We start from the raw sequence: 21,906 nt of genomic DNA, 5'->3' as shown, positions 1-21,906 counted from the left end.
ACAGACATGGCACATGGGGCGAGAGCTAAAGTTCTCTCCTGATGTTGCGGAGCATGTTCTCGTTTCGTGTTCTTGTACCACTCGTGTAGCATGCTTGATTATGCACTGGAGGTGCCATCCAATTCAATGCATTCCAGGTACACTAGAGGGAGCACTAATCTACAATAAAACAATCAAAACAAATCAAGAATGCTCAGTCAGAACCCAACTGAGTTCAAATATTATTTTGTGCAAAAAACAGCACCTATTTATTTCTTATTCTTTTTTTTTATCTTATGAAGATATATTATTGCACCATACCTGTATGAGGGCATGGACCTGGGGCTCCGGTGCAGACACTCTGCCCACAGCAGACCGGATCTTCTCCACGGCAGACAGACTCTCCTCCGTCTTCTCGGTCAGGTGTCTCTTCACCGCCATCAGCTCCTCAAAGACGTCCGTGCTGTCGCTGAACAGCTCCTTCACCTGCTCCATCCTCTTCCTCAGCTGGGTCTCCATCACCTGGAGAGAAATGGAGACAAGGGAGAAAGTGAGGTAAGCAGAGAGGGAAGGCGGGACGGGAGAAAGTGTTGGGGATAATGGGCGAGTGGAGTTTGTTTAGTATTATTAGTGAATTGTAATTATTATTACAATTGGTACATTGTAAAAGTAATGGATGGAGGGAGTCATTGTATATTTGAACCTGTAATTCTAACGGAGCCTCCTGGCTTTGCAGCATCTCCTGAATCTCGACTGACTTTTTGTGGAAACGTTCGATGTTCTCCTCATGGGCCTGGATCTTGTCCTGGACAAGACAGAAAGATCACTAACATTTCAAATCAGAAATATCTTGTCTGGAGGGTTCCTTGATGGAGGTGTGACTGGAGGAATGGAAGGTACAGTCCTCGGACCTGAACCGTTAGATAAGATTAGATGATATTATTGTAGGATGATATTATTATTGTATTGTATTATTGATTTGATCAGATTAGGTTGAATTAGAATATCTATATTGAGAATATATGACAATATATTGGATTAGAATAGGTTTAGGTTTAGATTACAGACTATAAATTATCATATAAGGAACGACACAACAAGCAAGGAGTCTCACCCTCATGTCCAGGATCTGTCTCTCGCTGTGGAAGGGGTTGCTCTCTGCAAACAGGGACAGTTGGACCCCTGCCCAGCCGTCCACTTCTCCGCCAAGCACCAACTGCTTCTCCCAAAGCTCCAGCGCCATCTGCAGGTTGTCCATGTAGGCATCTGTCTTCTCCGTCACCTTGTGGTGACAGCAAACAGAAGGTCTGCCATGGAACGGATTAAGCAGCTTCCCAGGGAGCGGGTTATGTTAAAGAGGTTATTATGGGGATCTAGTATCCAAACCACAAAACTTTGACACATTTGTCGCAAATTTAAAAATAAATAGTTTATTCTCTTATTTAATTTTATTCCATGGCCCTCACATCCAGCCAGCTGTCCACTAGTGCATCAGCCTCAGCCTCGAACGGAGCCTCGTTGCATTGTGGGAGTTTCTTCAGGTGGGATTGTAGTTGTCTGCAAATGCCTCTGATCTCCTCCATTCGCTCTCCGAGGCCGCTCAGCTCCTCCTTGATGTCACGGACCTGTGCACACACAGACGTGGATGGAGATGACCATACGGTGCACGCTTATTACAGCTTTTTTATATCAAAATCATTTCCAGAAGGAAAGGAAATACCTACCTACCCCACAAAATCCACAAAAGTTTTACACTGTCCGGAACCCCACCCAAACCCACTTAAAAATTACATCATTTTTACTGAATTGCTGCACCGTTACAGTATTGCTGCGCCGTACTGTTGTACACTGCACTGTATACCTCCACACACACTACCTCACTAAATTCACATGCCACTTTAATGCGCATATCTGTATATACATAATGGCCTTTTCCATATACATAAGTCTATTCCCTTTATTTATATTTTGCACACCCACTCTGCATTACTTTTGAGTTCTTTATTTTATTTTATTCTATAGTGTATGACTTCCTACATTATGTTTTAGGAATCAGTTAGTTAGTCAAGTAGGTAGGTAGCTATTGTGTTCAGTCTAGAACATATTTTGTGTAATCACCAGGTGCATTGCATTGACATTTCACTGCATATATGTATGAAAGTATGTATATGTATGAAAGTATGTATATGTACTGTATGTGATGAATAAACCTCTTGAATCTTGAATCTTGAATTACTGGTCTAGTCCTATAATACATAATACATATAATACCGTCCAAAAAGGGGCTTTCAGCTGCGTAGACCTCTGAATGTAATACAGGATGTACTGTGTGGCTCTCTGCCCGTCACCTTATGAATCAACCTCTGCAGGTTGTCCTTGCCCAGATATGAGGCCTGTTCCCCAATCGTCTGCTCCGCCCTCTGCATGGTGCTGCTCAGGTAACCACGGCAACTCTGGAACTTCTTCAGCAGCTCCATCAATACGGTGCACTCTTCCTGTCTGCAAAAACGGATGATATATGGATTTAATGTCACATCATAGTCATTTCACCACATCGTTGAAAGAATTAAACAGTTATGGACATCCAACGTAGTCCTCTCCTCCACCTCACTGTACCTCTCAGACACTGCCCTCTGTGTCTCCACCCACTGAGCCTCCACCTCCTGCAGAGGCTCCTCTCCGTCGCTCTGGCTCCCGAGGAGCTCACGGAGGTTCTGGAGCTCTGAACCCTGGGCCTTGAGCTGCTCCTCCACATCTGACAGGCAGCGAAACCTTGGGGCGCACAGAAAAAAATATTGAAGTTAAGACAGAACTCTGTCATTTCTTGCTGTGAAAAAAAAAAATTGACATTCAATTTTTTTCTTATATCTTCATATATCTCTGAGTTGGTGAAGTGTTCCTCAACACACTCACACACAACACACCTGTGCTGCACGGCCGGCATGGTGGGCTCCTTCAAGCCCTGCTTTTCGGCCTCCTCCTTCATCCTCCTCATCTCCCCCAGGAGGCTCCTCTTCCTCAGGCCCAGCGACCTGCTCTCCGTCTCCTTCCGCAGCCTGCCCTGCTGGTCGGCCAGCCCTCCGTCCGCCTCCTCCAGCCTCCTCAGCAGGACACAGACCATGTCCAGGCAGGAGGCCGGGGCCCCCTCCCTAGTGACGGTCAGGCGGGCCCCCTGGAGCAGCACGTCCAGCTGAGGGGCCTTGTCTCTCAGGCTGGCCACGCTCTGCTTGATCAGTGCCAGTCTAGAGCGCCCGTCCTGCAGTACTGCGACGTCGCCGCATGGGGCGCCCTGCACCCCGGCGATGTCCTGTTCCACGGTACGCAGGGACATGAGGAAGCGGTCCAAGGCGCGAGCGGCCGCCTGGCTCTTCTGCACCTGCTGCCGCAGCCGGTCCAGGCTGGCCCTGTGGGTCTCCACCTCCCGGGACAGAGGGGCATGGTCTCTGGGATCCAGGCCGCTGGGCTCAGAGTCCAGACGGGACAGCTGGTCCAGTTCACACTGGATGCTGTCATCCAGCTCCTGGGGTAGAAGAGGAGGAGTGTTAGAATGTCATGAAGCCACGTGCGACCCCAACATGAAAAAACAGCTATCTCCACGCTAACAACCTGACAAAGGTCCCTATGGTAGGTAGGTAGAAAGCGAGGTAGGGTGGTGGATAGAGGGCTAGGTGGGTAGCTGGGTAAGAAGGTAGATATCTAGTTAAGTAGGTAGGCAGATATCTAAATAGTGAGGCAGGTAGGTAGTAAGATAGGTAGGGAGGTAGATTTCCATTTAGTTAAGTCGGTAGGTGGATAGGAAGTAAGGTAGGTAGATGTCTATCAGTCTAAGTAGGTACTTAGGTAGATATCTATCTAGGTAAATAGGATGGTAAGTAGTCATGTACAGTAGGTAGGATAGGTATGCATGTATGTCCGCAGGTAGATGGACATCTATCTAAGTAGGTAGGTAGCGCATATATACATGTGTTACACATATGTTGGTGAGCTGATGAGTAGGTTTAATGTGTGGATGACTGAACACAGACCTTGATATCAGTGAGGATGTTGCTGTTGGCCAGTGTGAACCCAGCAATATCCTTGGGCTGCCTAAGGTAGCGGTCCAGCCTGTCTGTGAAGTCCACCATGTGGTTCTCCGTGGAGTCGATCTGACGCAGGGCCGTTCCCAGAGAGCTGCCTCGCCTCTGGAGCGCCACCTGCTGACACCTCCACCGCTCATGGAGCTCCGCCCTCGCCTGCTCCCCATCAGCCAGCCCCGGCAGCTGGCCACCCTGGGAGCACTGGTTGACAAAGTCCGACCACAGGGACTCTGTCTCCTGCCTCAGGCACTGGCAAAAATATAAATAAGTTCAGTTCACTTTTAAACATTAAACAATAGAGACAGCATTGATTTGTTATCTTTTGTTGTGTATATATATATATATATATATATACACACACATATATATATTTATATATATATACTGTACTACTATCTAGATACTATACTACTATCTCACATATATACTATATGAGATATATATGATATTTAGAGACTTGCCACAAATAAGTATTATGTATGCATCCGTATGCATCAGCATCATACATCATCAAAAATACAACATAAAACCACCACATATCAATGCAATCAAATTACAGAATCCTAGATATACAGGGCCATTTATCATCTCCACCAAGCTCTGCAGAAGCCCCAGGTAGTGTCAAAAACATGATTTTTAAAGAGTAGCTCTAACCCTTCCTGAACCCAAAATGCTTCCAGGTTAACTCAAAATCCATTCTAAAAAGTACATTTCTCAATTCACAACACCGGGGCTCAAAGAAATGCATGTTGGACCAGAGCATATTTTCTACAAAGGAACAGTAGTGAAGTAGAAGGCAGGTCCTCCCTCACTCTGATACCTGTATTTCCTGCAGACTGGTGTGCAGATCTTTCAGCGAGACGGAGTCAGAGGGAACGTCTTTGATGCTCTGCTCGTTCTTCACCATCTGAGCGTGCAGACTCTTCTTGGAGTTCTCGTATCTGAGGGGGCGACGGGAGGATACCAGTGAAGTCAATGCAAGAAACGGTTCGGACGACACTGTGGATGGATCATAAATCTTGGGACACAATCATTGCGATACAAATCCTGTTCAAAAAATGTGCTTAATAATCAAGTGGAGCGATCTGCGCTGCGCTGCGCGTCCCCGTTTCCCGTTCCTCCAAAAACAATGTAAAACAGTGCGTTTCCTAATTGAACAAAACAAAAAAGCTCCACGTGTCCCCTGTCAGGCTCCGTAGAGCCATGGATACCATTAGGTGGTATCTGCATGACAAATAAATAAATAAAAAATGTGGTTATAATAATCATCCGCTGATAGTGATCAATTTGACCTGGACAGATGTGATCACTATTAGAGGTTTCCACTGTATTCAGTGTTTTTCTTGGTTCTCCCTGTTGCAGTGCATTGATTTTACAGTTGCTACTAGTGGCTGGATGTTTGTTAATGTCTTGTTATCGTTCTGTCCACCTTTCCAACGTCTCTTTTTGGGCCGGATCTTCCTCAGTGGAAGCCTGCTTTTCAGCCTCCTTCTCCAAACTGCTCATCCTCACCATCACATGTGATACTTGTGATGCAGGGATTTGCTGAGAAAGCAGACGTATAAAAACACTGTAAGTAAAGAAACTCTGGAGGTAAAAAAAAAGTGTTTGCACCAATGGTTGATTTTCAATCACATGTTTTTGAAATGACGGAACACCTCAGCTGCTCTGTGAGGTTTGTCAGCGGCCTTTGTCGCCTCCTTCTGTAGGGTCACATCCTGACTGCGATCACAGGGAATTCTGGGACACAACAATGAAACAATAACATAGAGTATATGTGTCAAGAGTGAAATACCTCCCTCTGTGACAAATAACCTTGAATCTTGAATCTTGGACATTTTACATCCTTTTGATAAACGTCTGATAACATGAATTTCTGAATTTGAACAACAGTAATCCTTATCCAATGCTCACTAAACAACAGTAATCCACCAATTTAAACAACTAGGAATCATTTCGGGAAGGAACACAATATACATAGACATAGATAAAGAGTCAACTAAACTAAACTAAACTAAACGAATCCAAGTCAAAACGAACCCACTGCAAACGAACCCAATCTCAAACCACTGATCAGTGGGGCTACGGTGCCTCACCTGGTCTCGGGGGCCGGAGCGTCGTGCTCCCCGCTGAGCTGGCGCTGGATGGCGGCCAGACTCTTCTCGCACTCCCTGAGCTGCGAGTGGGCGAGGCGGTGGGCGTCCTCAGGGCTCAGGGTGTCGCAGAGCTCCTTCAGGGCCTCCAGGTGCGGCCCTGCTTGGGCCAGGCCGCCCTCCGCCGAGAAACAAGCCTGGACACGTTTCCGGGGCGACATGTTGGAACGGTGTGAGCGACATTCAGATCCAACACTTTGCTCTTACCCTTCCTTTGTAGTAGTAGGTGTTAGGCACGTGTCTATTACAGTACATGTAAGACTTGAAGAGAAAACAAACCCTAATTTCAGTTCAATAGTAATATATAAGGAAGAGATAACCAACAATTGATGAAATCTATGCTTCTGGTTTATTTTCTTGAGTTTAATATTTTTTCAATCGCCACGCAATGAAGATATTTTGACTTTTTAACACTGAGCACGCCCGTACTCTCTATTCCCATTTTAATAGTTACCCGGAACAAGCTTACAATAAAGTGGCCTTGAAAAGCCACTTAGAAAGCTAGATATCTTCCTTCCCATATTGAGAGGCTCGGAAGCTCGGATTTAATTACCATCAATTATCTTTTTATTTCGTTAAGTTGTATTATTTCGGGACTACTTTATACATAAATCATTTTACATATAAAAGGAACACTTGAAAATTGCAGGACAAAGGCTTGTAATACACACCAGACCCCTGCAGATGTAGAAAGAAGAGAAAGGTCTTGTTTGGGCTTTTCTTTGCAGATAAAGTTATTTCCATTTGAATGTAGAAACCCATCTCAACTGGTGAGCTATGTTTCATATTCAGTTTATGATACAAGACCTTACCATCCCAAAATATATAATCTATTTGCTTTACATACAAAATGTAACAGATGCTCAGCCTGTTCTGTTGTGTGTTGTATACACGTTTAGGAAGAAAAATCTGCATTTACCAAGTCCCACCAATGACATCTCCATACAGGTGTACGAAGCAGGAAAAGGAAAAGAGAAGGGATGAATGCATAAGTTGTCAAGGCAGACGGAATGACCCTTCAGACCAAAGCGCACCAGCTTGGAGTTCTAGGATGAACCGTTCGACTACCTGTGGATCTGCTGTTAATCTGGATCCTAATCGCCTCTCACATTGCAGTGCAGCCGCGTTAAAGGCTTTTCTCTTTACTTGGAACCGTAATTGCTGCAAAAAAACTGATATGTCTGCTCTCACTGCCTGGATGATGGGATGGATAAATGGATTAAACAGCATGAGATGTTAGAACACCAGATGACTAAAGAAGTTTGTAACATGTGTACACGTATCAGAAGATGCATGACTATTGCTGGATTAAAACATTTAGGCAAAATGGTAAATGTTGCGAAAAGGTTCAAACATGCTCGGGCTCTGAGGTTTCACACTCAATAAAAACTACTTCCCAACTTCCAAAAACCTTTAACTATCAAAGAGATTTAAAAGTCCATGCAGTAAAATCAAATTAGTGTGTGCTTATACTAAATTCAAAAGCATTAAATCCAGCGGCCCCCGTGGCCTCAGCTCGTCGCCTACCTCCCACTGCGTCCTGACGGACTGGGTGAAGAACTCCATGTCTGTCAGCTGGGACGGGGTGCAGAAGGCCTCCATACCCTCAGCCGCCCTGAGGAACTCCTCCAGGAGCTCCGGGTCGAGAGTCCTCAGGGTCTCCTGGAAAAAATAGCTAACAGGACTTAACAACGTGTGTTTTTGAACATTATGTGTGTTTTGTCATGTATGCCATTGCTGCTGCAACACTGGAATTTCCCTTTGGGGATTAATAAAGTATTTTTATTTTCATCTTATCTTATAATGAGCAAGTAAATTTTTTTAAGATATGTGTAATGTATATTTATTGCTAAGATTTAGGTCACAATGGCATTCTAAACACATGTAACTTTTATCTTTTCTATATAGTTTGAACTCTACCCTCAGCAACTTACATTTGCTAGATACAGTAATTAAAAAGTATTTTAATTACTTAAAAAAAAAGTAATTAAAGGTTTTAAAATTAATTGACAGTCCTGCTTACCTCTTTTACTAATGTTTGCTCGGTCGATATGGATTTATCCTTGAAGACACTGATAGCATCCAGGATGTGCTGCTGCAGGCATTGTTTGGCCTCCTCAAAGCCATTCCTGGCCAAGGCCTGGGCCTTGGCGTAGGCCTCTGTGTAGGCCTGGGGCGGTGCCTGCACCAGGGCTTGAGCTTTGATGCGGAGCTCTAGAGTCTCGGGAAGGGACTGGGGTAGTACTTGCGGCTGGGAGAGGAGCTTAGGTTGAGGCTGTTGGGGTTTGTGCTGCGTCAGTGACTGGGCCTGGGTAGTTGTGATGGTTATCTTTGCCTGAGTGGTAGGCTGAACAGTTGGCAGAGCATGAGGTTTGGGTTGTATGGTTGTCTGGGCCTGGGTCGTGGGTGTTATGGCTGTTTGGGACTGGGTGGTGGGTGCTATGGTTATTTGAGCAAGAGTGGTGGGTTGTACTGTTGACTGAGGCTCAGCTTTGTGTTGTATGGTTGTCTGGGCCTGGGTGGTGGGTGCTCTGGTTGTCTGGGGAAGGGTGGTGGGTGCTATGGTTGTTAATGACTTGGCAGTGGGTTGTGCTTTTGGCTGAGCCAGGCCTTTGGGTTGTAAGGTTACCTGTGCCTGGGCGATAGGTGCTATGGTTGTCTGGACCTGAGTTGTGGGTTGTATCACTTGCTGGGCCAGGATTTTGGGTTGTTGGGTCTGCTGAACCTGGCTTTTGAGCTGTGGGGTTGTTTGGGCCTGTGTTGCTGGTTGTACAGTTGTCTGTGCATGGGTTAAGGGTTGTTGAGTTGGCTGGGCCTGAGTTGTGGGTTGTATGGCTGACTGGACCTGGGTTTTGGGTTGTTGGGTCTGCTGGACCTGAGTTTTGGGCTGTGAGATTGTCTGGGGCTGGATTGTTGGTTGTACTGTTGGCTGTGCATGGGTTGTGGGTTGCTGAGTCGGCTGGGCCTGAGGTTTGACTGGTAGTTGGGGAAGTGTTTGTTGGAACTGTTTTTTAGACTCAGAGCAAAGCTCAGGGTGAGCCTGGGAAAACGGTTGACACTGTGGTTGGTATTGTGGTTGGGGCTGGAATTGGAGTTGAGGTTGTGTTTGGATTTTGGGGTGGAGCTGATATTGGGACTGGGATTGTGGTTGCGGCTGGGGTTGGATTTGGGGCTGGAGTTGGGTTTGGCGCTTGGCTTGTGGTTGTGGTTGAGGCTGAACCCAAGATTGTTGCCGAACCTGGCCTTGTGTCTGCATATGAACTACATTATAGGCTTGTGTCAGTGGCTGTGGCTGCTGCATTGGTGTCTGGGGCCTGGATTGAGATTGAGTCCATAACTGTGTTTGTGCTTGCAATTGGGGCTGGGGTTGAGTATATGGATACCCAGGGGTCCCCTGATGGGGCCATTGCTGGGGTGGGGTTGGGGCCCATGGCTGTGGTGGTGCTGTTGGATATACCTGAGCAGATAGAGCATGCCCTGTGTGGTGAGAGTAGGCTTGTGGAAGAGGCTGCCTGTGCTGTGGATAATCCTGGGTTGGAAGGCCTTGTGTGGGAGTCCACTGCTGCTGCGGCAGCTGAATTTGGGAATAGCCCAAGGGGTAAAGATGAGGCTGAGTTAGAGCCTGGGGATGCTGACTCTGCATTGGAGATGATGCTCTGATAGCCCAAGCCTGTGATGGGTCCTGACCCATGACTTGCTGCTGTAGTGGAGCATGGGATTTATGCTGTGTCATAGACTGCCCATGAATTTGATTCTGAGCTTGGTGGTGAGGGTGAGTTTGAGGCTGAGAGATAGGGTGAGGCTGAGAAATTGGTTGAGACTGTGGTTGCGGTTGTGGGGCGTAATGAGGACAAGGCTGAGAGTGTGACATTTTTGGAGCATTAGGTTGCGTGTCAACCTGCACAGAGGTCAGAGGTGGCAAAGGCGAAGGGGGCCTGACTGGGGCCCATGACCGGGGATGACTACGCAGCTGGATATGGGCTGGTGCTGGAGGCTGAATTTGGGCTTGGAGCTGGGACTGGGCAGGGGCCTGCATAGTGGAAGAAGGTCTGACCTGAACGCATGGCGCCTGGGCCATAGTTTGGCCATGGCCATAAGCCTGGAGTGGTTCCTGGGGCTGCATAGAGGATGCAGGTCTGACTTGGGACCATGTTTGAGGCTGGACCTGACCCTGAACCTCAGGTTGTGGTCGGGGATATGATTCAACCATAATGGAGGCTGGAGAAGAGTGCTGTAGAGCCTCCTTCTCTGATTGAACTTTCCTCATCATTGCCTGTGATTTAATCTCGGGCTGGTGCTGAGTTTGCATTGGACTGAGGGACACACTTATGGGTGGTACTTTCGGCTGAGCAGCTGGCTGGAGAGGGGGAGGGGAAGCAGCTTGAGGTTGCGGTTGTGTTTGCTGCTGGGGCTGGCCCTTGATTGTTGACTGGGTTGTAGCCATGGGGGCCGTCTGTTCTTGAACAGATTTCCTTGTTGACTTTGATTGTTGTAGCTGAGTTTGTTCTGAATGTTGTTCTGTGTGTTTTTGCTTTTGTTGTTGCTTTTTTGGCTGCTTTTGCTTCACTATTGGTTGTTGTTCGAGTTGCTTTTGATGCTGTTGTTTTTGATGTCTTGGCTGCTGCTGTTGTGGGAGTTGCTTCACCATTGCTTGTCCCTCAAGATTGGCCCCATGTGTTTTTGTAAGCTGTGAAGCCAACTGAACAGGAGCTAAAGCCTCAAATTCTTTTTCTAGACACAGCTGAGCCTTGGTCACTGTAGAAACCTGTGTCGAAGAAAAACACTGTGCTGGTGTTGGAACCTGTGTTGGATTAGAATTGTGGGCTGGAGCCGGAACCTGGCCTGTAGGGGTCTGGGTCGAAACCTGCACATCTGAAACCTTTTTCTGAAGCCAGGGCCGGTTCTTTCTGGCCTGGGCTTTTCTGCTTTGTAGCTCTTTGGGGGTTACAGGCTGCTTCTGCACACCTTGCTGCCGAATCAACTGTACATTGGAATCTGGAAGCACTTCAGCTTGGCTCACCACTTGTTTCCGGTTTGGCATAGGTTTCTGAACTTCAGATTGCTGTAGTTGTTGCTGCTTAACTTGTTGTTTTTCATACATCAGGTCTGCCTGCTCTTGCAACTGTTGTTTTTTCAACCTTAGTTCTAGTTGCTTTTCAATCACTACTTGTTCCTGTAACTGTGCTTCTTCCTGCGCAGACACCCACTGCTCAGCCTGGTCTGCTACTTCTGGTTGTGACTGAGGCTGGGTTTCAGTCACAGCCTGAGCATAAGTGTATGGTAAAGGTGGGGAAGTCATGTTTTTCTCTCTGTATTCCTGTACTACTATATTTGGAACTAGGGGTCCCTGATGGGGCCCCTGACCCTGTGCCTGGAGATGCTGTGCTGCCTGCTGTGCGGAGGACGGAGTGTCTGAGGGCCTAATTTGTCTGGTTTCATCTGACAGCTCCTCACTGTGCATGAAAACTTTTGATGAAGGAGATTGTTCTTCTGGGGGGCTTCTGCTTCTGTCCCTCCTTGCTCCCAGACTGCTGAGCATACCAACTGCTTCCTATAACATGGGAAAAATAATGTCAATGTTAGGGCTGGGTATCATTAAAAAAATACTCAACATGACTTTGATACCGGTTCCTAAACAATATGTTTTGTTTGGCACATTCATAAACTGCTTTAAAATAAAAATTGATAATAACCATCATAATGCTTCCTTTTAGGTGATGTTGTGAAGAACAATACTAGTCTCAACTTTGAGGGATGAGAAATGGCAAAAATGAAACATGGTGATAAAATGTGATAAAATGTGTTTAAACTCTTCTTTCATTTGCTGAATTTGGACGCCCCTTAGTGGCCACCGATGGTGCACCCCAAAACCTTATGACGTATAACTGTTCTTCTCTTTTATTTCAAGATTTATTATTTATGTGTGTGTGGCGGACCAAAGGGCCGTGGTCTAGCACCGGCTGCAGACAACAGCACCGTTTCCTTTCCCGCAGCCAACTCTCGCCATGTTGGCGCACCATGGCAAAAAGGATGCCGTCTCCGTCCCTAAACCCCTACCTGTGGGCAGCGACTCCCACAGTGTGTGATGTTAGCATCTTGCATTTCAAAGATTTATTTGGTGTCAAATTTTTCTTCTTGCATTGCAAAGATTTTGGAATGCCAGAATGTGATTTTGTCTAACATTTTTTTGTCTAAAAATGTATTTGACAAACAGGAATGTAATAATACAGAGTAGAATAGATAGAGAGGATTTGAAATCACCTACATAGATAGGATTTTGAACAGCTCTCTTTCACGACTAACCGAGGGGGAAACCTCGGGACAACTCCTCAACCAATGACCATCAGAGGAGGCCACTTCCAGTTCCGCTCCCTCGGAGGACATTAAAACCCTGAAACAAGATCGTCGCACCAGTTCCTTTTCCCCTCAGGAACCTGTTCTCACGCGACCACCTTATTTACCTTTATTTTACCTGGCACGTTGGCACAATGCCTCTTTTCCTTTGTCTTGGAATGGTGTGGTAGAAGAGCGGTAGAAGATCCTCAGAGATATTTTATACTTTAAATATCCCGTCTTGTACCTCAACTAGTGCGGAGCAATACATACGCCAAAGCTCCCTTCAAGCCATGCTGATAAACTCCTCGGTTTAATAATAACTTTTCATGTCACCTGCATTGAACGAGCGCACAGGATTCTCCGATGCCGCCTATGAACCACCGATCTACCATACGACCAACAACGGAAAACCCCATGCTACCAACCGAGAGCTAGACAATACGGGAGGACCCGCGACATTACCCGCGGCCAAGGCGAGACCCCCATCAGAAGCCGAAACGGTGATCCAGAGAACTGCAAATCTGTAAGCTTGAAACTTTCCTTCTAAGTGATGTTAGTGTGGGCAAGGAAAATTCTTTATTTTTATCATTCAGTTGAGAATGAGTAAGTGCACGAGTGTGTATTCAAATACAATCCCTCTTAAGTCAATCCAGAATGAATACCTTCCCTTTCATACCACCCATCCACTCTCCCAGGTGTGTGCTTGTGCTTTAACATGTTTTAATCTCCCTTTTCTACCGGAACATTTTTACCATATGATCAAATCCTGTGAATATAAATAAACATTAATTGTTTGAATAAAAAGTAGTTGGGTATTTATATGATACTTTGCATAAGAATTCCTGAATGTAGATCTAGCACCCTGAGAGTGACCTCTGTCGCTGCCTGTGCAGCTATGACTTAATTTCCCAAGTTTTGCTATAAAGTTGGTGGCACCCAACTAAATTAAACTATAAATATAGGTCCTAATCATGCTACACACACTTTGGGATTCCAGAAGTTTACCCATTAAACCAATAACTAGGCCAGTAATATTTCAACCAATAATTAACAGGCCTACCTCTTTTTTGAGCCAATCATCAATGCAGATACATTGGACAGTTAAGGACCACTGCAGAAGCAGGTAAGCGGATGACGAGGGACAATGAACCAGGTCTGAAGTCTCAATTCTAAGCTCTAAACTGGATTTGAAACTGGAGGAATACACAGTGTACTTGCCTGAGACTGAGCGACAGCGGCTCGGACTCGGTCCTGCATGGAGGAGGCGAGGAGGTACTGGATGGGGGAATTCTTCTGGCTCGTCATCACCATCACCTGCAGGTCCTGTTCCTCTGTCACCACCTGACCCTCCAGCTGGAGTCCACGAGATATCAGGGCCTGCAGGAAAAGTTTGTAAAGTTGGTATAACATAAGGAGTGACGAGGCCTCGGCAAGTCTAGTTGAGGCCAGGCTGTCACTAATGATTATTTTTATCATCATTTGTCAAATCATGTAGTTGATTTATACCATAAAATGAAGGCAATAAGTTAAAAAGTGAGAGTTGATTCTTGGACAATGTATCTGAATTTAAAAAAAAATGTTGAAATTGCTTCATATGTTCCCCGTACATTCTAAACTACAAGTTCTCATTTTATAATAATGAACAAACATTATAACAAAGTTGAAAATAGCATTAATTCAATGCCTTACTTGAATTTTCAATCAATTAATCAATTATTGGTTGAAAAACTGTACCCCTAAAGTGAAGGCAAAGTGGGCACCGGCTTTGCTATTGGACCAGCTATGATTGATATGAAAAATCTAAATAATGGTTTCTACAGAAGTTTTTGTTGAAAGAAATCAAATGAAGCAGAGAAAAAACGATATGAAAGAAGTTCAAAAAAACCTTTCAAATGACAGTTTAATAATTAAATAATCTTCAATCTTCAATAATTTCATTGTCGGTGGGAAAGGATGGATCTGGTGCTACATAATATTTGTGGCTGTGGCATCTCTGATGTTGGTGGTAGTAATGCAGGCAGTTTCTATTTTTCAGTCTTTTTGTAACAGATTTGATAACAATTGTGGCTGTAAACTACATTATTTGTGTCTCATAGCAGGATATAACAATGTACAGATAATTAGAATAGCATTTGCATTATTTGTCCCTGTTAGCTGGCTGGTTGGTGTACAAATCGACGAACAAAATGAGACACAACACGAGCTTCAACTGGTCCCTGTACAGTGGGAAGAGAAATGTAAACAATAATCTTTAACTTATTGTCTTGCCATACTACTTAATGCCTCCCAGCTTGGTTGGTATATAAGAGACTGTGGCTTGGGACTGGGATTGGTATCCCAGTTTACTTGGGGTGAGAGTCGCGTCTAATCTCTAGTGGCATGAAAGCCATGCAGGGCGCTTGAAAACGGCCCCCTGACAGCAGATGAACCCTTTCAGCGTTCTGATGAGAGCACAATCTACAGGACTCAGGTCCTCGGAGGTCCGCTGAATATAGAGAGAACAGACTGCTTATGTCATAAATCTTGTTTACCTGGTTTGCGAAAAGGCAAAGGCGATGTGATGTACATTAACACAGCTTCAGAGCATATCATCTACATGGAATTACTTTGTTGACTTTAAAACTTTATAACTCCAAGAGAAATTCAAACTCCCTGGATCTCCTGAACCTCTGGGTGCTGTTGATGTTCTTAGACATTTATGTATTATGTTTGATTATCACATGAGGTTTCACTGCAGTTAAACCCACATTTTATTTTAGGAAATTTTGCACTATTTTAAAGCAAATATCTAAAGCAGGAATTAAAGTTCTGCGAAGATACACGCAAAGGTCTCTGTGGATCTACACGGAGAAGGGTGTTCTGGGTGGCTGTTGGTCACAGTGGACCCGACGCGCCCACCTCCCAAACACGTTGTGTGGTCCTGCGCATCTAACAAGCTGATTGGTTGAATCATGCAACTTCCTGATGGGAGACGGCTTCAGAGGGTTTCTCATTCTATGTTTTACTGTGCATTGTGGTTTACTACATGTGACACTGCCCCAGTCGACACGGTAACGTTCTACACAGAATACGCACAAGTATAGAAGAAAACAGCCATGCGAGCGTCTCCAAATGACTCCTGTGCACATTCACTTAAGTGCAGATGGAGAAGCATGTACTCAGTTGAAAAAAGTATCTTTTTATGCATTTACTAAATCTGTTGGTTACCCTGGCTCTGGGGTCCTGGCCCCCACGTGGCCTTCGGTCCCCGACCTTCAGGAGCTGGTAGAGCTCCCTGGCCTCCATCTCCCAGTGAAAGAGCTCAGCGAGGCGGCTGTCCAGACCAGAGACGCTGTGTTGGAGCACCGCGCAGGTCTGCTCCGCCTCGACCAGGCTCTGCATCACCTGTGGACATGGAAACGTTAGTTAACTATTGTAACTCCAGATTCTATGAGTACAAGCGCAGCCCTTTAAGGCTATGCTTAAAGGGCTGCGCTTAATTGAAATAGAACATGGATGGAGTACATTAGATTAGATATACTGATTGGATATAAGAGTTCAGTATGCTGGTTATATGTCTCAAAATTAGGGGAATATATATAAATATATATATATATATATATATATATATATATATACTGTATATATATATATATACTGTATATGTAAATATATTATATGTGAATATATTACATATAATGAAATCACACAGAAAGAAATACATAAACCTATAATATTTTGGAACAAATTGCATGTCATAACAATCGTTCCCATGTGAATCATATAAAATCACATGTGAAACCCATGTATGGTGCCAGTTGCTGCACTGTAAAAAACTCCTAACAAACTCGTTTTGCTTACATGTGAATCACATGGTGTCACATGCAATTTATTCCAAAAACACGTTATTTCACATGCATTTCATATGTTAGGGTGAACTGCTGTTCTTTTTGAACCAAGTTTTGCTGATTGTTTGGAGTACACTGAGATGTGAAGTGGACTCCAGCGTGTTGTCACTCCCACCTCAGGCATTGCCAGCCTCAGCCTCTGTAACTGATCTGCAGAGAATTCTGGGAAGGGCTCCAGAGTGTCCAGATCCACCTCCTTTATCTTCCTCATTATGAACTGGAGGACAAAAAGACTGTTTTTTACTATGACATACTGCAAAAAATGAAAAATTTGATGTTCAATTTCTGGAAAGAGAAATAAGTACAAAACGCATTTTAGGTCAAATAAATCAGATAGACTCCGAGTACAAGTAGAGTTACATGAGTCTACTCCGTCTTTTTAAATTCTCAGTGGTAGGGTTGAGACCGACCTGAATCCTCTTCCTGTAGGTGCGGAGGGGGGCGGCCATGGCCTCCAGAGGCTCCTTCAGGATCAAGGAGGCCTCTCTGATCAGAGCCTGGAGCTCTGGAGGTCTGGCCTGGACTTCAGCGCTGCCCTCTGCCTCTTCTGCCTGCGGAGGGCGTAAGGAAAGGTCCGAGGCAAGGCTCACTTTGTGATCATGTTGAGAAAAGCCTTTATTCACTGACTGTAATGGATGAAGAAATACAGTACAGCCTAGAAATGTACACGTCATGGTTTATTTTTTATAACATGTTTAAATTACACTTATTAATGTCTTGGACAGTGTGATTAATTAGCCTCCAAGTCTTGGTTTGTGCTATTATCAGTGCAGCTGTAGTTCCTGTATTAGGACAATTTTATACAGTTTTATTAGGGCCTTGGTTAAAAGAAGGAACATTTATTTAGAGGAACTATCTTTTAAAACACATATTGTGTATTTTTTGCCCTGCAGGGGTTTGGTTTGGGAAACACATGAAAGGTTCTTCGTGATGGAAGGTAAACAGTTATTATAATTTTTGAAATATATCTGCCTCAGAAAACAAAAATGAAGTTGGAGCACACAGAAACAGACAGAGCAAAGAAAGAAAGAGGAAAGAAAGAAAGAAAGCAAGAAAGAAGGAGAGAGAGAAAGAAAGAACTGACCAGTGTGGTTCTCTGTACAAACTGGGTCCAGCGTGCGTTGACTCTGCGTAATTCTTCCTCCAGACTCCTGCTGGCCTGGGGGTCTGTCACCTCCAGCAAGAAGCCCCCCACCTCACTAAGGTGGAGCTGACGAGAGCTCCACTCAGACACCACCTGGCACGAAAAACAACATCCAGCGTCAGGTTGCCTCTCAAAACAAAGGTGGAATCTTAATTCAGTTCACTGAGCTTTAAAGGGCAGAAGGTGGAGGGGTCGTAGTCATTTACAACGATATCGACCCGATGAAACATTGAAGAGTAACCATGAACCAACAGTTTGATAAGATCTAGTCCCTGAATATTCAAAATTTATTTATATTTGCTTTGAAATATAGTGGAGGGAGTGAAAGTAAGTACAGATACTTGAAAAAATAAAGGATGAATTCATCTCTGAAGAGACGTGAACCTCATCAGCGTGACACCCAGGGGATGAAAAGCAGATCAAACTGTGCCAGTGTGGTGGTGCATACCTGTGGTGCAGGTGGGAGGGTGGAGGCCGCCGCTCCCTGCTCCAGCCAGGCCTGCAGGGAGCTCATCCCGTCGCTGTAGGAGTCCCAGGCGGACAGCGCCCGGCTCATGGAGCCCCGCACCCCCGACACTCCCTCCAGGAGCCCCGCCACCTCCGCCTCCAGCTCCACCACCTGTTGTCTCACCTGGCTGTAGTCTGCAGCTGGGAGCAGGACACCGCTGCATTTACACTTGGTCGAGCTTGCAGGTAAATGTTTCTATCCTATATAATGATGCACATGAGCACAGCTTGTTTCCTAGTCTGTTTCCTATCCATTTATCTATATATCTATAAATGTTGATATCTGGACACTTTCCATCAGAGTGGTTCAATCTGTTCATTGAAATAGAAGCAGGAACGTGATACAGACCGAGATGGAGAGAATAGAACTGATGAACTCACCCAGGGCTGATTTATCTGTGTACTTCCCACCAACACTTTTGAGTTTGTGAAGAGCTGCTTTCAACAGCGAGGGAAGATCCTGTTTGTCAACCAGCGTCTGAAAGAACAAAATGAACATTAGATCTACAGAACGACAGACAGACAGGCAGACACACAGACAGACAGACAGAAAAAAAATGAAGCACATTCACAAGGTTGAAAGAAATATATTTTGCTTAAATGAAGCCCAGCTGTGTCCTTCTCCATCTTTTGTCCATCAGGTATGGATAGATTAGTCATCAGATCCTTGTTGTGGAGCAGTCATTTGCAAAATCCAAACCAAGACACCCGTTAGAAGAAGCAAATCGAGATTTTCAGATGGAAAAATCTAGTGAAATAAAATGTATTGACGGCATATTTCTCGTGAGAAGTTTCTCCTTTTTCAATGGACTTCCATTCCGTCAGAGATCCCGAAGTTGCGCCTAGTGGCCGTTTGCCGAACACTGCAAGTTAAAGCACCGCTTCAAGTATCTGTTGCCGCTCTGTGCCCAACGGTATGGTAGCGTCCCGTTAGCCTCCCCTATGCGTACTCACATGCCACTCCTGCAGCAGCACCCTGAGGGCCTCCTGGGAGACGTAGGGTCTCTTCCAGGCCCGCAGCTTGGTTCGGATCTGGGCTATGAGCTCCATCACCGTGTGGCGCTGCTCCATGTACTCCAGTTTGATCCCGTGGTACTTGGCGGTCACTCTCACGCTGGTGAACCTAAAGGAATCACATATACAGTACATGATAGCAGTATTTTATATTGGCATTGCTAATTTATTATTACAGTATATTAGGACTGCTGAAATTCTCATTATAGACTGCGCCACAAAATCTGAAATAAAAATCGATTTATTTACATGCTTCCAGCATATATATATATATGGTTCTGATCTGGCACACCCACACACACACACCTCCTCTTCAGCTCCTCCAGTTTGTCTGTGGGCACAAGCAGGTTCCCAAACTCATCCAGGTTCTGGAACATCTGGAAGGTCTTCAGCCTCTGGGGCATCTCCTCCAGACAAACCTGCACAAGCAGTGCATGTCACCATTACATCACATGTGGAGGGGACATGAGGGAGCGTATGTGTCTGTGTGTGTGTGTGTGTGTGTGTGTGTGTGTGTGTGTGTGTGTCTGTGTGTGTGTGTGTGTGTGTGTGTGTGTGTGTGTGTGTGTGTGTGTGTGTGTGTGTGTGTGTGTGTGTCTGTGTCTGTGTGTCTGTGTGTCTGTGTGTGTGTGTGTGTCAGATCTTTGTACCGGTTTGACAGATTTGTATGACGTGTGCTCTAAAATCCTCCAGATGTATTTCCCCCACAGTGCCGTGCTGGTTCTATATGTTCTCACCTTCAGCAGCTCCTGCTTCTCCCTGGCTCTGTCGGCAGCCTGCCCATGGTCCAGGGCTTCAGCCTCCTCCTCGGACAGCGCTCCCTCCGCCCTGAGCAGCCATCGACCCACCGCCTCCAGGGGGGGCGGGAGCGTCAGGTCCAGCTCCACCTTGTACTCACGGAGCTGGAGGCACAGACAGACCGGCAGAACCAAAATACACCAAAAGTATCAGTATCATCCCTCTCCATCCTTTGTCCATCAGGCATCACATTTCCAGCACAGAGCTTGTGTGGGAGGCGACAACGGGTTTCAAAAAACGTCCAAGTCCAATCAGAGAGGGAGGTACGGAGAGCTGAGACGTGGATGTATCCACATCAACAGTGTGACTGTAGGAGTCCTGTTGAGATTTTAACATCCGAATCTTAGTTCATTCTAAATTCATCCTTTAACTCTCTCCAGTCGCTTGTGCGGTTTCAGTCGAGACTTTCACTTTTGCCTGAAGCAACTAAATAAATTGTTTTACCTCAAATGCATGGAATGATTTTTTCAGCCACCGTCCAAGAGTGAGTTTATCATTTAGTTAATTCAAGAAAGTCTCTCAGGCTTTCTAGTCAAATATAGAAAATGATTATAGATGTTGTATTTCAATTAAAAAAATATCTTTGGGCAACACAAGACTTCATGCACGGCAAGTATTTCTCGTCAAATTAATTTGATAAAATCTCTGCGGCAACCGAGAAGTTCTAAACAAACAACGAACCTTCTCGGCCAGAGCATCCCAAGCTTCTCTGAGACACCGCTGCTCGCTGCTCAGTGTCACCGAGCGTCTCATCGCCGCGAGGAGCGGCATGACCGGCCGACGCTGCTCGCTGAAGGACACCACGAAGGTCTGGAACACCTGGGACACATGCACAAACCCGCGCAGAACTTCAGCTTTATTTTTGTATTTTTTTATAGTTTTGTGCCGGTTGTTTGGGCCCATACGCGTCGTCCTACATGGTATCGCTCGGCGTAGCTTTCCCCCTCGGTGGAGTCCCAGCCCTCCAGCAGCTCCTCGTGGGCCTGCGCCAGCCAGCATGTCACCTCCTGCACCTTCTGACTGGGTGTCACCTGGCAACGTGAAACACAAGATCACATCACGATGTGTTGGATTAGCGCCCGCCTGTCATAATTCAGTAATAGCACATTCTTTACAAAAGAATATAAAGTTTTGCCACATTTTGTAATAACCTCTAACAATGTCATATGGTCTTCAAAGACATTTTTAAGAAATGTTTAATTCAATGAAGTGTAATAATAGTTAATGCTGTCATAATAATTATTTTTACGAGAGAGAAATTGTTGAAAAAGTACCTGCTGTTCAAACTGTACTAAATGAAAACAGCAATGTTGGTGGTTTATTACATAATGTGTTGAATTATGACTTATTCATCATAAGAAGTTGTGAGGTAACGTCGTAATAATATGAACAAAATAACAAAAGAGAAGTGAAGTGTGTCGAGTGACTCAACAGCTTTAAAGTAGAGTCGTGGCTCCCTCTGTCCTCCTTTTACTGAATGGAGGACGAGAGGGAAGAGAGAGAGAGGAGGGAGGAGGAGGGAGGAGGGAGGAGGGAGAAGGTCAAGGCCCCCTGAAGCATGGGTCTTTGAGAACTCCTTGAAGAATGTTTCAAAGCCTCTTTGAGAAGGCATCGCACCAGTCCTCCAAGAATAAACCAGACACTCACTTTCACTTTGTGTATTTGGACGCCGTCAAAAAGCCCAGTTTGGGTTCGGGTGGTGACTGTGGAATCAGCTGTGAAGAGGAAGCACGGCCTCCGTCGGGGTTGACGGAGAACACATGCCTTCTCTGCGGCTTGGGCTCGCTCCAACCGACCAATCAGCCCAAACCAGTTTCCAACTACAGGATGGGTCCTGTCTTCGAGGTTTGAAGGTGACCTTGGCTTGAACACACTTTGGTGTTTTTTTGTTTTTTCATTGCGGAGACCAACTGCCACCTTGCTCAACATTTCTTCAGATGGGTCCTGAAGGAAGACGACCTTCAGGGATGAAATGAAACCTCATCTGCGGGTGCAGCAATGTATTGGTGTGT

General features: G+C 45.4%; 1 protein-coding gene across 3 annotated transcripts in view; it reads right to left on the bottom strand.

Annotated features, from left to right (window-relative positions):
* Nucleotides 1-21,906, bottom strand: part of syne2b (spectrin repeat containing, nuclear envelope 2b) — a 159,734-nt gene that overhangs the window by 109,285 nt on the left and 28,543 nt on the right. For all 3 annotated transcript variants that reach the window (XM_080011861.1, XM_080011863.1, XM_080011862.1), the window contains 26 exons: nt 20,812-20,925; nt 20,576-20,713; nt 19,834-19,998; nt 19,403-19,515; nt 19,037-19,205; nt 18,464-18,560; nt 18,024-18,223; nt 17,516-17,668; nt 16,842-16,982; nt 16,547-16,648; nt 15,752-15,928; nt 13,759-13,921; nt 8,232-11,755; nt 7,736-7,870; nt 6,152-6,345; nt 5,714-5,795; nt 5,485-5,600; nt 4,876-4,996; nt 4,005-4,304; nt 2,904-3,499; nt 2,596-2,751; nt 2,328-2,478; nt 1,446-1,604; nt 1,094-1,261; nt 683-784; nt 301-501 (listed from right to left, as the gene is read on the bottom strand). In XM_080011861.1, the coding sequence (XP_079867987.1) occupies nt 301-501; nt 683-784; nt 1,094-1,261; nt 1,446-1,604; nt 2,328-2,478; nt 2,596-2,751; nt 2,904-3,499; nt 4,005-4,304; nt 4,876-4,996; nt 5,485-5,600; nt 5,714-5,795; nt 6,152-6,345; nt 7,736-7,870; nt 8,232-11,755; nt 13,759-13,921; nt 15,752-15,928; nt 16,547-16,648; nt 16,842-16,982; nt 17,516-17,668; nt 18,024-18,223; nt 18,464-18,560; nt 19,037-19,205; nt 19,403-19,515; nt 19,834-19,998; nt 20,576-20,713; nt 20,812-20,925 (7,737 nt within the window). The remainder of the gene's footprint in view (nt 1-300; nt 502-682; nt 785-1,093; nt 1,262-1,445; nt 1,605-2,327; nt 2,479-2,595; nt 2,752-2,903; nt 3,500-4,004; nt 4,305-4,875; nt 4,997-5,484; nt 5,601-5,713; nt 5,796-6,151; nt 6,346-7,735; nt 7,871-8,231; nt 11,756-13,758; nt 13,922-15,751; nt 15,929-16,546; nt 16,649-16,841; nt 16,983-17,515; nt 17,669-18,023; nt 18,224-18,463; nt 18,561-19,036; nt 19,206-19,402; nt 19,516-19,833; nt 19,999-20,575; nt 20,714-20,811; nt 20,926-21,906) is intronic.

Source organism: Zeus faber (assembly GCF_960531495.2).
Source record: "Zeus faber genome assembly, chromosome: 13".
NCBI lineage: Eukaryota > Metazoa > Chordata > Actinopteri > Zeiformes > Zeidae > Zeus > Zeus faber.
This window is presented reverse-complemented; position numbering and strand designations above follow the sequence as displayed.